Below are 12,103 nucleotides of genomic sequence, written 5' to 3' on the forward strand. Positions count from 1 at the left end.
ATTCGTCCCGGAGGCATGCTGGCAGACCTTGTTCAAATCCTATCATGAAGCCCCTGGTTCTGGTCACCCGGGGAGAAGACGCACTCTCCTCTTGGCCCAAGCTACTGGAAGCCTGGAATGAGAAGGGAGGTTGTTCGGTTTATCCAGGGCTGCCCAGTCTGTGCCATGTCAAAGACCCCACGACACCTACCCGCAGGGAAGCTGGTCCCCCTGCTGATCCCGCAGCGGCCATGGTCAGACCTGGGGATCGACTTTGTTATCGATCTGCCCCGATCTGACGGTCACACGTGCATCCCCATGGCAGTGGACCGGTTCTCAAAAGCCTGAAAGTTGGTCCCCCTCCGTGGCCTGCCCACCGCTCTAGAGACCGTCAAGGATCTGTTTCACCACGTGTTCCGGTACTTCGTGCTCCCTGATGAAATCATGTCAGACCAGGGATCCCAGTTCACATCCCACGTGTAGAAGGAGTTCTTTCGGCTCCTAGGGTGGAAACAGAGTGAAACCACTTTCTCCCCTGGGCTGAGTATGCGCAAAACTCCTTGTGCCAGGACACCACCTGTCTGACACCATTCCAGTGTGTGCTGGGTTTCCAACCCCGCCGTTCCTCCGGACGGACGATCCATTCCACGTTCCCGCAGTAGATTACTGGTTCCGGAAGAGTGTGCGAGTGAACCACCCAGAGGTTTGCGGACTCTCAGAGATCGAAGGCCCCTCCTACCAACCGGGGGATAAAGTTTGATTGTCCACACAAAACCTGAGACTCTGGCTCCCCTGTAAGAAACTCAGCCCTTGTTTCATTGGGCCGTTCCGGATCATTCGGCAGGTCAATGAGGTGGCTTATTGGCTAGACCTGCCCCCTAGGTACCGCATCCATCCAACCATTTACATGTCTCTCCTGAAACCCTTTACACCACCTAAAAGGTGGGGCAAGTCTAGGTCAGCACCTGCAAGTCTTCTCTCACCACATCCATAATCCTCCACCTTGGTCTTCCTCTTTTCTTCCTTCTTGGTGGCTCCATCCTCAGCATCCACCTACCGATATAACCCATGTCCCTCCTCTGCACATGTCCAAACCATTGTAATGACACCTCCCTCACCTTGTCTCCAAATCGTCCTACATGCGCTGTCCCTCTAATAAACTCATTTCTAATCCTGTCCATTGTTGTCACTCCCAATGAAAACCTCAACATCTTCAGCTCTGCTACCTCTAGCTCCACCTCCTGTCTTTTACTTAATGCACTGTCACTTTATTATAATCTGCATCAGGATTGGACTATTGGACTGTGTTTCCAGACCCTGTTTCAAGTTGGGAGAAGAAGGGCCTCTCAGGTCGGCAAGAGCTCACCTTCTCAAAGCCATCAAGAAAGCATCAGTATGCACAGAAAATTAACAATCACTACTGTGATACTAAGGATCCTAGAATCATGTGGCAGGACATCCAGAGCCTAACTGACTACAAAATCACATCACAGTCAGTGCGCATCGGCAGTAGAACATCAGGCACCATGAAACTGAACAGAGGGGCACCTCAAGGCTGTGTGCTCTGCCCACTGCTATTCAATCTGCTCACTCATGACTGCACGACAAAGTCAGTATCCAACCTCATCATTTCTTGATGACACAACAGTAGTGGGTCTCATCAGCATTGACAATGAAACACTATACAGAGAGAAGGTGGAACAACTGGTGAACTTGTGTCACATCAACAACCTGTTTCTTAATGTAGACAAAACAAAGGAGATCGTTGTCAGCTTTTGGAAAGAAACGGGTCATCACCCTCCCCTGCTCATCATTGGCTCAGTAGTGGAGAGAGTTTCTGGGTGTACATATCTCTATGGTCCTCATCTGGGTTAATTAAACCAACTCCACTGTGGAGAAGCCGAGAGGATGATCAGGGTCTCCCTCCCCTCTATTCAGGACATCTTTAATAGACGCTGCATATGTAGCCACTTCTATTGTGAAGCATCCCCTCACCCCTCCCACAGACTGTTCAAGACCCTGCCCTCAGCTAGGAGGTTTCAAAGCATCAGGACCAACAATACAAGGTTCTGCAACAGCTTCTCCCCCCAAGCTGTCAGAGCCCTGAACACCCTGATGCTACCCATGACCTTGCTTCCACCTACTTAACTGTGCACTGGAGACATTAATGGTCACTACATGATCTATTTTTTGTCTTTTACACCAGGAACAAATTAGTATCTATGTGTTTCACAGAAGCGCTCTGGCACCATTTACAGGTGTGGAGGTAATATAAACCTATAAACCTATTCTATTGGTCAGTATCAGTGTCTGTGTGTGAGGGGGACCTGGAAGTGGAATGGTTTACCAGATCTCATAAGAGTGAAAGGGTGAGAACAAGCCATAATGACTATCACTGCTCGCCCATCTCTCTTTTTATAGACGTTCTAAGGTGTTGTAATGAGTGTTTAATATCCTGGGCAGTACAGTCACCAAACCACACAGAAAGTTCAAGTTCTCCAGTGTAGAAGTTTCTCAGGCAGTCTCCTCAGCAAGTAAAGCTGCTTCTATTTTTCCTCCGATGGTTGATTTTTGTTCTGCGACCAGGATGGATCCTCGACAATGTGGTCATCCTTGAATCTTGATGCTGTTAGTTCTCTCTTCACCTTGCAGCTTACGGCAAAGAATCAGTGTAAGATCCATCTCAATGGTCATGTGGACAACAAAAAATGATAAGGTAGAAGTGATTTACATGAGTTACAGTGTGTTGTTTTAACAGGTTTAAAGGTTTCATGTTTTAAGTGCATTTGATTAAACACAGTCGTGGGAAATTGTATATTTGAAGACATTGATCTTTATCGTTTTTGGGGACAACCACAGTGAGCTTCTCGCTGAAGAAGTGGTGGTGTGTTCTTTTTTAGTCAAATAGGAAATGTTTTCTCAAACTGCCCTCCAACCCCTTCCACTACACCCCACATTCTCCCTCCTCCTCTGATTGGCTTATAACACCAGTGTGGAGATCATATCCAGATACTGTTGTTGTTCATTTAAACAATAACACATCTAAATGATCATTGTCTCCATCATCAGCAGCCATGTTCTGTCGTTCTCTTCTGCTGGTTCTCCTAGGGCTCTCCTGCCTTCAGTCCTTAACCTTGGCACAAAGTAAGATTTTTACTTGTGTATTTAAAATATAGCCATATATCTATTACCATGCTTAAAAATCAATTATATATATATATATATATATATATATATATATATACACACTGTATAGCTATACTAGTATAATGACAATACGTAATAATTGTTTCCGTTTCTTTACAAAACTCTTGCAAAACACTTGAAAATGCTTGATGTAGATCATTAAACATGCATCATGACTTTAATGTATCTTTACTTTGATATAAATGAGCAGATAATGAAATGCTCTGTCACAGATGCGAATGGAGCAGGATTGTGCTGTTTTGAGTTCCATAAAAAACCGATGCCTGCAGCGAACGTCGCCGATGTCACAAAAACGAGATTCGACTGTACACTTTCTGGAGTCATGTACGATTTTAACCTTCTTCTATTTTTCACAATTTTAACCAGTTGATTTACAGATCACAGTTTTATCCTAATCTTTCTCTTCCTTCTTCTACAGTCTCACTACAAAAAATCAATTTCAAATGTGTGCAGACCCAGAGGTGGATTGGGTGAAGGAGATCATGAAAATCAAAAATGTAACATTGACCTAGACTCAGATGACAAAATCAACGTGTTTCTTCATTCCTTTAGCTTAACATGTTGCTTAAAACAAATTCATACCGTCCATAACATTTTCATAAAAAAGCTTATTTTATATATATATATATATATATATATATATATATATATATATATATATATATATATATATATATATATATATATATTTTTTTCTTTTCAGATCTATCCTTGTAACTGCTCTGATTTATTAATATATTTTATGCATTAAATCACATTTATAACTCATTGCCTCTTGTTTTATGTCTCTGAATAATCTCTTCTTCGAGTACTGTTTCTCTGTTTGGTATGTTCTTGGTTGTTCTCTAACAAATTCTGTTTTTTTTCAGGAACTTGTGTAAATGCATACTGGTTGAACATGATGAAATCATTTTAATTGCTCATGGGTTACGTTCACATCATCTGCATACACTGATATCTAAAGCTGTAAACTCTTGGGGAATTCCTACACCTTCTATTTTTTCTAATTTGTTCAATTGCTAAAGATAAAGATATAACATTCCAGATAGTGCACATCCTACTCGAATAACTTTGTTAATCTTAAAAGAGGCGCTTAAACCACCATTGCCCATTTTCAATCTCCTGATATATCACTTCAGCCATTCCAACAAAGCCAGAAAGCATTGAGTGTGTTCCAGAGGTACTGATGTTCCACATTAATGAATGCTTTATCCTGATCCACAGAGATAAGACCCAAATTAAGGCAGAACAGTCCAGATACCTCTAAAATATCCCAAACAATAATTCCATTCTCAGACATAGTCCTAAAAGGCACACAGTAAGTCTGGTCAGCATGAATGACCTGCCCTTTCACCACCTTCAGTCTGTAGGCCAGGGTCCTAGAGATGATTTTGAAGTCAGCACAAAGGAGACTTACAGGTTGCCAGTTCTTAATCTCTTGAAGGTCATCCTACTCCTTTTTTTTGGCAGTAGGCCACTGCTCTCCTGCACCTCAGTTGCACCTCCACAATGCTCTCATTGAGAACTGGCAAGAGATCTTCACCCAACACCTCCAGAAAAAAGTTCTATAGAACTCAGCTGGGACACCACTAATGCCATGGTGCTTTTCATCCACCATCTCCTATAGAACTTTATAAAGCTATTGTTTGCACAAGATATATTTCAGCTCTGCCACTGAATTCTTCAGTAGTATGTAGTATGCTGTATAATTTTAGGCAGCTTTTTCAACTACATGTCTATCATCATACCTGGGAGAGTGAACTAAGCAGCTCTGGCCATTATTTCTTCACAGACAATGAACAATTCGAAAGGGGCATCCATGTCTGCAAGAGAGCTCTGCAAACTTGGTCGATTTGAAGGCGCCATTGCTGGCCAACAAAACACTGGGGGACAGCGGTCCTCCTTTTAAAACACTAAATCACTGATCCATAAACTTTACTCTAACTCTCACCATGTGTCTTCACTAATTTCTAATAAGAAAAAAAAAGAAAAAAAAGAGCAAAGACAGAGCTCACACACTATAGGACTTTCACTCTTGGTTGAGCTTTTACAGTCATGGAGATGATAGGCTCTTCCGCTGTGAAGACTTCATCTATGGGGCATAACCGTACACCCAAATTTTTGTCACTGGTAATCAGTGTTGGGCAGTAACGCGTTACTAGTAATGCTTTACCGGTAACGCGTTACTTTTTACAGTAACTAATACTGTAACGTGTTACTTTTGAAAATAATGTAACTTCGTTACCGTTACCGTATGGTGCGTTACCCTTTACTTTTTTAAATGAATTAATTTGGGCTGAAGTGTAGACTACAGCCTAACCTGCTTACAGCAGCGTCGCATTGTAGGATTGGTGGATGAACCACTGTAAACACAAAGAAGACGCACAGTGGGTGTGTCTCCATTTATTCAGGTCTGTGCGGCAGTAATGGCGAGTCGAGGCGAGAGCAAGACGAGTTTCTCAAAGTGGAAATATGATCATTATTTCACTTTAGTTGAGTATAAAGACAAAAACTTTTAAGTCAAATGTAAGCTGTGTCTTTCTGGTTCGAAGCTCGTATCTACTGCGATAAACAGCAACTCCAATCTGTTGAAACACCTCCAGGAACTCCATGCCTGAGGAGCTAGTAGCTAAAAGCTAACCCGGTGTTCTACATTGTTGATAGTTTTCATACATCAGCTGTGAAAGGAACATTTTTAAGAGCTCAACACAACAGCAGAAGCCACTTTAGTTTTTGATTGTGAATATATTATTCAGCTTGTTTTGTTATTTATTTCAGAAATCCTTGTGATATATTCAGCTTGTGCTGGTCTGACTTCAATAAAATAGTGTATAGTTTAATAAAATGACTGTGTTTAAGTCAGCTTTGTGTTTGTATAGACCATAACACATAAAAGGGCATTAATGGGAACATTAAAGAAGGTTCTTTCAAAAAGTAACTAAAAAGTTACTTTTTGGTGTAAGTAATCAACAAAGTAAAAGAGTAACTAGTTACTATTTTTTAGTAACGAGCACAACACTGCTGGTAATGATCTTTGACATGAATGGCAGCTCGTCTATGGCACACTGAAAGAGTTCTTGGCAAACATCCTTCTGCTTCTGGGTCAGCAGTCTGGGGACGAACTTGGCAGTACTGCCTGGACTGTTTTATATGACACACTGATAATAGCAGCAATGTTGTTATCTAATGATCATCATGCAAAAGTTGTTGAATGGTTTTGACATTGTTGGGGGATGAGCTTGTTAAAGTTCTTCCTGATTGCTCATCATCTTCCAGTGATGTTCTTCCACTCTTGAAGTGCACATACCACTCAAAACACCTCAAACGACTAATTACAGCATCACCATAAACTTGCCGAATCATGTCAAACATCTCCGTGGCAGATTTGCCCAGTTTCACACAGGATTTTACATTTTCTCTTTGATTTTACTTGCAATCCATTATGAAATCGCATGGACATGGTCAGAATAGCACCAATAGCACAGCTCCCAATTTACATAGGACAGTGTCTTTTGACACACTGACTAGGTGTGGGGGATTATAATGCTACAGTGGTAAAGGATGAAGCTAATGTTGTGCAGTGGTAGAGAATTGAGAGGTCAGTGGAGCAGCAATGGAGGATTGATGGGATCAGTGGAGCAATGGTAGAGGATGACCAAACCACCAAACTACCAAACTATGTAGCGAATTCAAATACTCTCCAATGTACATGTAAGGATGTTTCTCAGGCAGTCTCCCCAGGAAGTAAAACTTCTTCTATGTTGTCTCAGATGGTTGTTTTGTGTGTCATGGACAGGAAGGATCCTTGACAATATGGTCATCCTGCAATCTTCTAGCTGCTAGCTCTCTGTGCCTTGCAGCTTGCAGATTTGAAGCAGTGTGTGATTCATATCATTGGTGTTGCTGACGTTTAGGTTATTAGACTGTTGATGTTTTATATTAATAAAAAAAATATAATGCAGAAATGATTTACATGAGTTACAGTCAGTGTTGTTTTAACATCATTAGATTAGAATTTGTCTTTGTTTTTTATTTGTGCATGAGATTAAAAACAGCCGTGGGAAAGTTTTTTTTTTTAGATCTTTATCATTTTTGTGGACAACCACAGTCAGCTTCTAGCTGAAGAATTGATGGTGCTGTGATGGTGGGGCGGGGGTGTTTGTCCTTGCTCACTCAAAGAGGAAATGTTTTCTCATCTTCAAACTACCCTTCTACCCCCACAACACCACACACTCTCTCTCCTCTTCTGATTGGCTATAACCCCAGTGTAGAGATCATATCTACGTTATTATTGTATATTTAAATGATAACACATTTTAACGATCATCATCTTCATCAGCAGCAGCCATGTTCTGCCGTTCTCTTCTGCTGGTTCTTCTGGGGCTCTCCTGCCTTCAGTCCTTCACCATGGCAGAGTGTAAGATTTATTTGTGTATTTTAAATATAGCGATTAACCTTTTATCATAACTAAATTATAATTATATGTGTGTTTGTGTGTACACTGTAAACCGGGAGTCTGATTTATATTAGTGTACATATTTATTACTTTTTGGGTTTTCAAAAAATGAAAACTATCACATTTTGGACCCAAGCATGAATTCAGATGTTCAGTGAAAATCAGCGTTTTTCCAACATAGGAAATAGAGTGTGTTGATATAGTCCATCTCAGCACTGTTTTTTTTTTGCTGAATAATTCTCACATAAAAAAAAATCTATGATAACATTTCAAAAATAAAAATAGTGATGTAATCATTATTAAATATTATTGTAGTTTGACGTTTTATTTATAGAATAATAATAGAATTGTAACAGACTTACCGCAGGGTCACCATATTTGATAAGGCACTATTACAGGTTATCAGAATCAATTTCCTCCCTCTATTTCACATGCAATGACTTAAATTTTCTCCATACTCACTGTAGTGATGCCAAACCCTCTCTGTATTATATCCTGAAAAATATTTGTGTCTCATGTCAACAGTAACAAACTTACAGCAGGATTGTTTATTTATTACATGTATATTACACTATACAACAGTATTAAATGGGATGTATGTTTTACATTTATGGTTAAAATTAGGGGTTAAATTCATGAGACATTTGCGGACAATTTAATATAATCAGATTTAATAATCAGACTGGTGTGTTAGACATAATCAACCATAAAACAGTACGGTCATAATTTTTTAATGGCTTTGTGGAGAACATTAAAGTCACAAGCGAGTGACATTAAGAGGGCGTCCCCTTTCCACGACACTCGTTATGCAAAATGTCGCTCGTTAAGGGAGCATTTTTATTACAATTTATTTTGCTTGTTATGCAAATTTCTCGTTAGGGGATGTTCCACTGTAAATATATATATATATATATATATATATATATATATATATATATATATATACACACACACTGCATTACAGTACAAACAGTACATCAATTAGTAAGTCAATTAGATTGTTTTTGCAATAGATACAGGAAATAATAAAAAAAAAGAATAATAAAAGAAAGAAATCTAAAAAAAAGAGACACTTGATGTTGATAATTAAAAAAGGCCTAATGACTTTAATATAACTTCGGTCTTTATTCTGAAATAAATGAGTAGATAATGAAATATTTTTTTTACAGATGCAAATGGAGCAGGATTGTGCTGTTTTGAATTCCATAAAACCCCGGTGCCTGCAGAGAACATCGTCACTGCTGAACAAACAAGAATGGACTGCACACTTCCTGGAGTCATGTACGATTTCAAATTGCTACTTCTTTAAGCTAATTTAAATCAGTTGATTCACAGATCACAGCTCTGATCTTTATCTTCTTTCCCCTACAGTCTTACAACAAAAAAAGGATTGCAGATTTGTGCGGACCCTGAGGTGGACTGGGTGAAGCAGATCATCAAAATTATAACAGCAGAATAGTCTCAAGCATCAGATTAAAATTAGATTAAAATGTTTAAAGCAAATTGATGTCTTGCCTAACAGGAAAAGCTTTTTATATATCAGACCTGCGCCTGTAACTGCACTGATTATTCATATTTTCTATGCAAATTAAAGTACATTTATAGCTCACAGACTCTTGGTTTGTTTCTCTGAATAATGTCTTTTTTTAGAAAACTAATAAAGAAGACTACAAAAATGTTTAATATTTCCTTCTGCAATGGAATGATCTTAATGTAATAATCATGGAAAAACAGAAAAAATATTTAGAAAGAGTGTGGATGTGATCAGTATCAGGAATCAGGGAGATGGTGGTGGAATGTACATTAATACATGGATTTAGTATCACACAGAGAGAAGAAGCATCTGAGAAACAGTTTTCATGAACATTATGTGACCGGTTGAATGTCTTTAAATTGAAGACAAATAGACATGCGTAAATAATGGGTGAATTTTAAATCTGAAGACACGCCCACTGCTGTGGAGTTGCGCTGACATTGAGCACACCTGTGCCACGTGATTATGTCGGTGTGTTTGTGGCTTTATAAAAAGCACAGTTGAGTGGGACGCTTTGATTCCTTTCTTACCTGTAGGCTGGGTGGCTAGAAAAGGTATTTTTATCTTCTACTCTCCTGTTGCTTTCCCCTGGTGAGTCGCTTGTTTTATTGTATTAGTTGCTGATCATGGTCTGAATGTGTGTTTGTAGGGATGTGCGCATGAACGCAGGTAGCATAAAGTGACAATAGTTTAACCCCGTTTTTGAGGTAAGCAACTTTATTGTAGGTTATTTTGGGGAAGGGGAAAACTGTTTGAAATGTTTTATGTTTGTTTGTTTTTTTCAGGTGCGGCCAAAGAGCGCTAGCTGCTGTTTCGTACCTGTTTTGTATATGCTTTTGTAGCAGCTGTTTCTCTGTGTTGTGTTAATTTTTGATGGTAAATAAATAAGGATTTTCCACACAGAGCGCAGAGTAACAAACACTCTGCCTGTTAACCACAAAATACATTAAGTACACCAGGGAATTACCAACAGAACTCACAATAAATGCAGAGTATAATAGGTATCAATAGACTAGGATTTATCGTTAGAGTGCCCCGAAAATACACGTAAACAGTACTTATTTGAGATGTTAGCCGCTTAGCTGCTAACACATCTCTCACACGTGCAACGCACACACCTCATTGCAATCTCACACGATGCTCTGTTCACTTGTTAACAATACTCAAATAAACTACATTTACCACATTAATAACTTGAACTAATGGTCAAATATAACATCACATAGAATACTCTCTCACATTTAATCATTTAAACATGACATGAACACTTATAACACTGTTTAACACCAGATAAACCGGGCTCATGAAATCGTACCTCTCTCCTCTAGTGCCATCGCGGGAAAGAGGACGAACTTCTAATTGCGCTCCGAGTTGAACCGCTCACTACGTATGACGTGAGCTGGCGTACATACTATATTTAATAAAAGCCCGTAACGTTTTCAAAATAAAATACCCCAAAACAGATGGTAATAAAAACAAAAATTATAATCTGGTGTAACAACATATCCCTGCTACACTTTTACACACTGTTTTATAAACCCGATTAAGATACAGGTAGGACCAAGCGGACGTCGCGGCTGTAAACCGCTGGATTACTGAGTGTTTTAAAAGATTATCCTGCGCAATGGTTCTGTGCTATGTTTGAGTAAGGACTTGGATATTTCTCTTGTGCAGGTGTGTTACATTAACAGGCTTGGTATTTTTGCTCCGTGACGCTCTTTAAATGTTAATTGGGAGTTAATTGTTTTTTTCTTTTTAACGTGTGTATAAGTCCCATTTACATAACTATTTCCACATGTAACTATCTGATGAGCTGTGATTTGAGACTTAAACAGAAGGGGAGATTGTTTGTGTGTTTTGGGTTTATTTTTGGTTTATTCTTGCTTTTAAGAATTATGCACTGATTTGCTGTGTACTCTGTCGCTTCTGTTACAAAGAGGATTTAATCTAGTCTTTCTGATTGTGGGTAAATAACTGGTAAGCTGTAAATGGTATTTAAAAATATTTTTAAGCATTTTTTTTGTTTAATAAATTTATACTATTTTTGGAAAGTCACGTCTCTGTCTTTAATCCCATCCGAACCAGCAGGGTCCTTCATATTTTTGTAACTTTATTTGGTTTAATTATTCTTTTGGGTTCAATCTATTTTCCTGGGTGAATAAATAACCCAGGTGGCGTAGTCTGTTCCTTACTATTTTTAATACCTTTTAACCAAGGGTTACAATTAGAAAAAATTAGTAAGAAATATTTTTCACATCTTAGCGCACAATTAGGTCCAGTAGATGTTGGGGGGAAAAAAACCCACCTTAAAACTGTGACATCATCTACCCACAATGTAGACATCTGTGATCTATCCAAATGATAGAATCATCTCAACATGTACTCTAAATACACTAAGTATTTGAGGTGGATAAACGTTTACAATCTGATGAAAGTTTAAGTGAAACTGGTTCTCTGAGTAGCTCAATGTCGGCTACCAGGTCTTGACTGGATGTCAACTTCATATCTAACAGTTGTTACGTCCCAGTCTAGGGTTGGGGCCTACAGTACGATTAAAGGCACGGGGTGGTGTCTATATATATAAATTAGGTATATGGAAGTGTATTTGCTAAAAGTGTGATGGAGGAATGGAAACACAAACATCGTAAAATGGAAGGTATATTGTCGTATGTACAATACAGCTCCTGGACAGACTTTAGCCTGGACCAAAGCTAAAATAAAACAAAAAACACTTAACAAACACTAATTACTTTAAAAAACACTTCCCCAACTCCCTCACCAAAAACAGGGAACAAACTCACACCCAACAGAAATGGCAGCCACACCCCTACTACCGGTGAACAAAACAACAAACATGTACATATATTTACAGATATAATACAGTGAGGTAAATATTGTCAAAACCAGACAAGGCAAACTCAGAGTCA

General features: G+C 39.0%; 1 protein-coding gene across 1 annotated transcript; it reads left to right on the forward strand.

The window, feature by feature from the left end:
• Positions 1 to 7,463: 7,463 nt before the first annotated feature.
• On the forward strand, positions 7,464 to 9,251 carry LOC124387983 (C-C motif chemokine 18-like). The gene is made up of 3 exons (XM_046852613.1): positions 7,464 to 7,603; positions 8,812 to 8,923; positions 9,014 to 9,251. The coding sequence occupies exons 1-3, from the start codon at positions 7,534 to 7,536 to the stop codon at positions 9,099 to 9,101; spliced, it is 270 nt and encodes an 89-aa protein (XP_046708569.1). The 5' UTR covers positions 7,464 to 7,533; the 3' UTR covers positions 9,102 to 9,251.
• The last annotated feature ends 2,852 nt before the right edge of the window (positions 9,252 to 12,103 follow it).

Source organism: Silurus meridionalis, chromosome 6 (assembly GCF_014805685.1).
Source record: "Silurus meridionalis isolate SWU-2019-XX chromosome 6, ASM1480568v1, whole genome shotgun sequence".
Classification (NCBI taxonomy): domain Eukaryota; kingdom Metazoa; phylum Chordata; class Actinopteri; order Siluriformes; family Siluridae; genus Silurus; species Silurus meridionalis.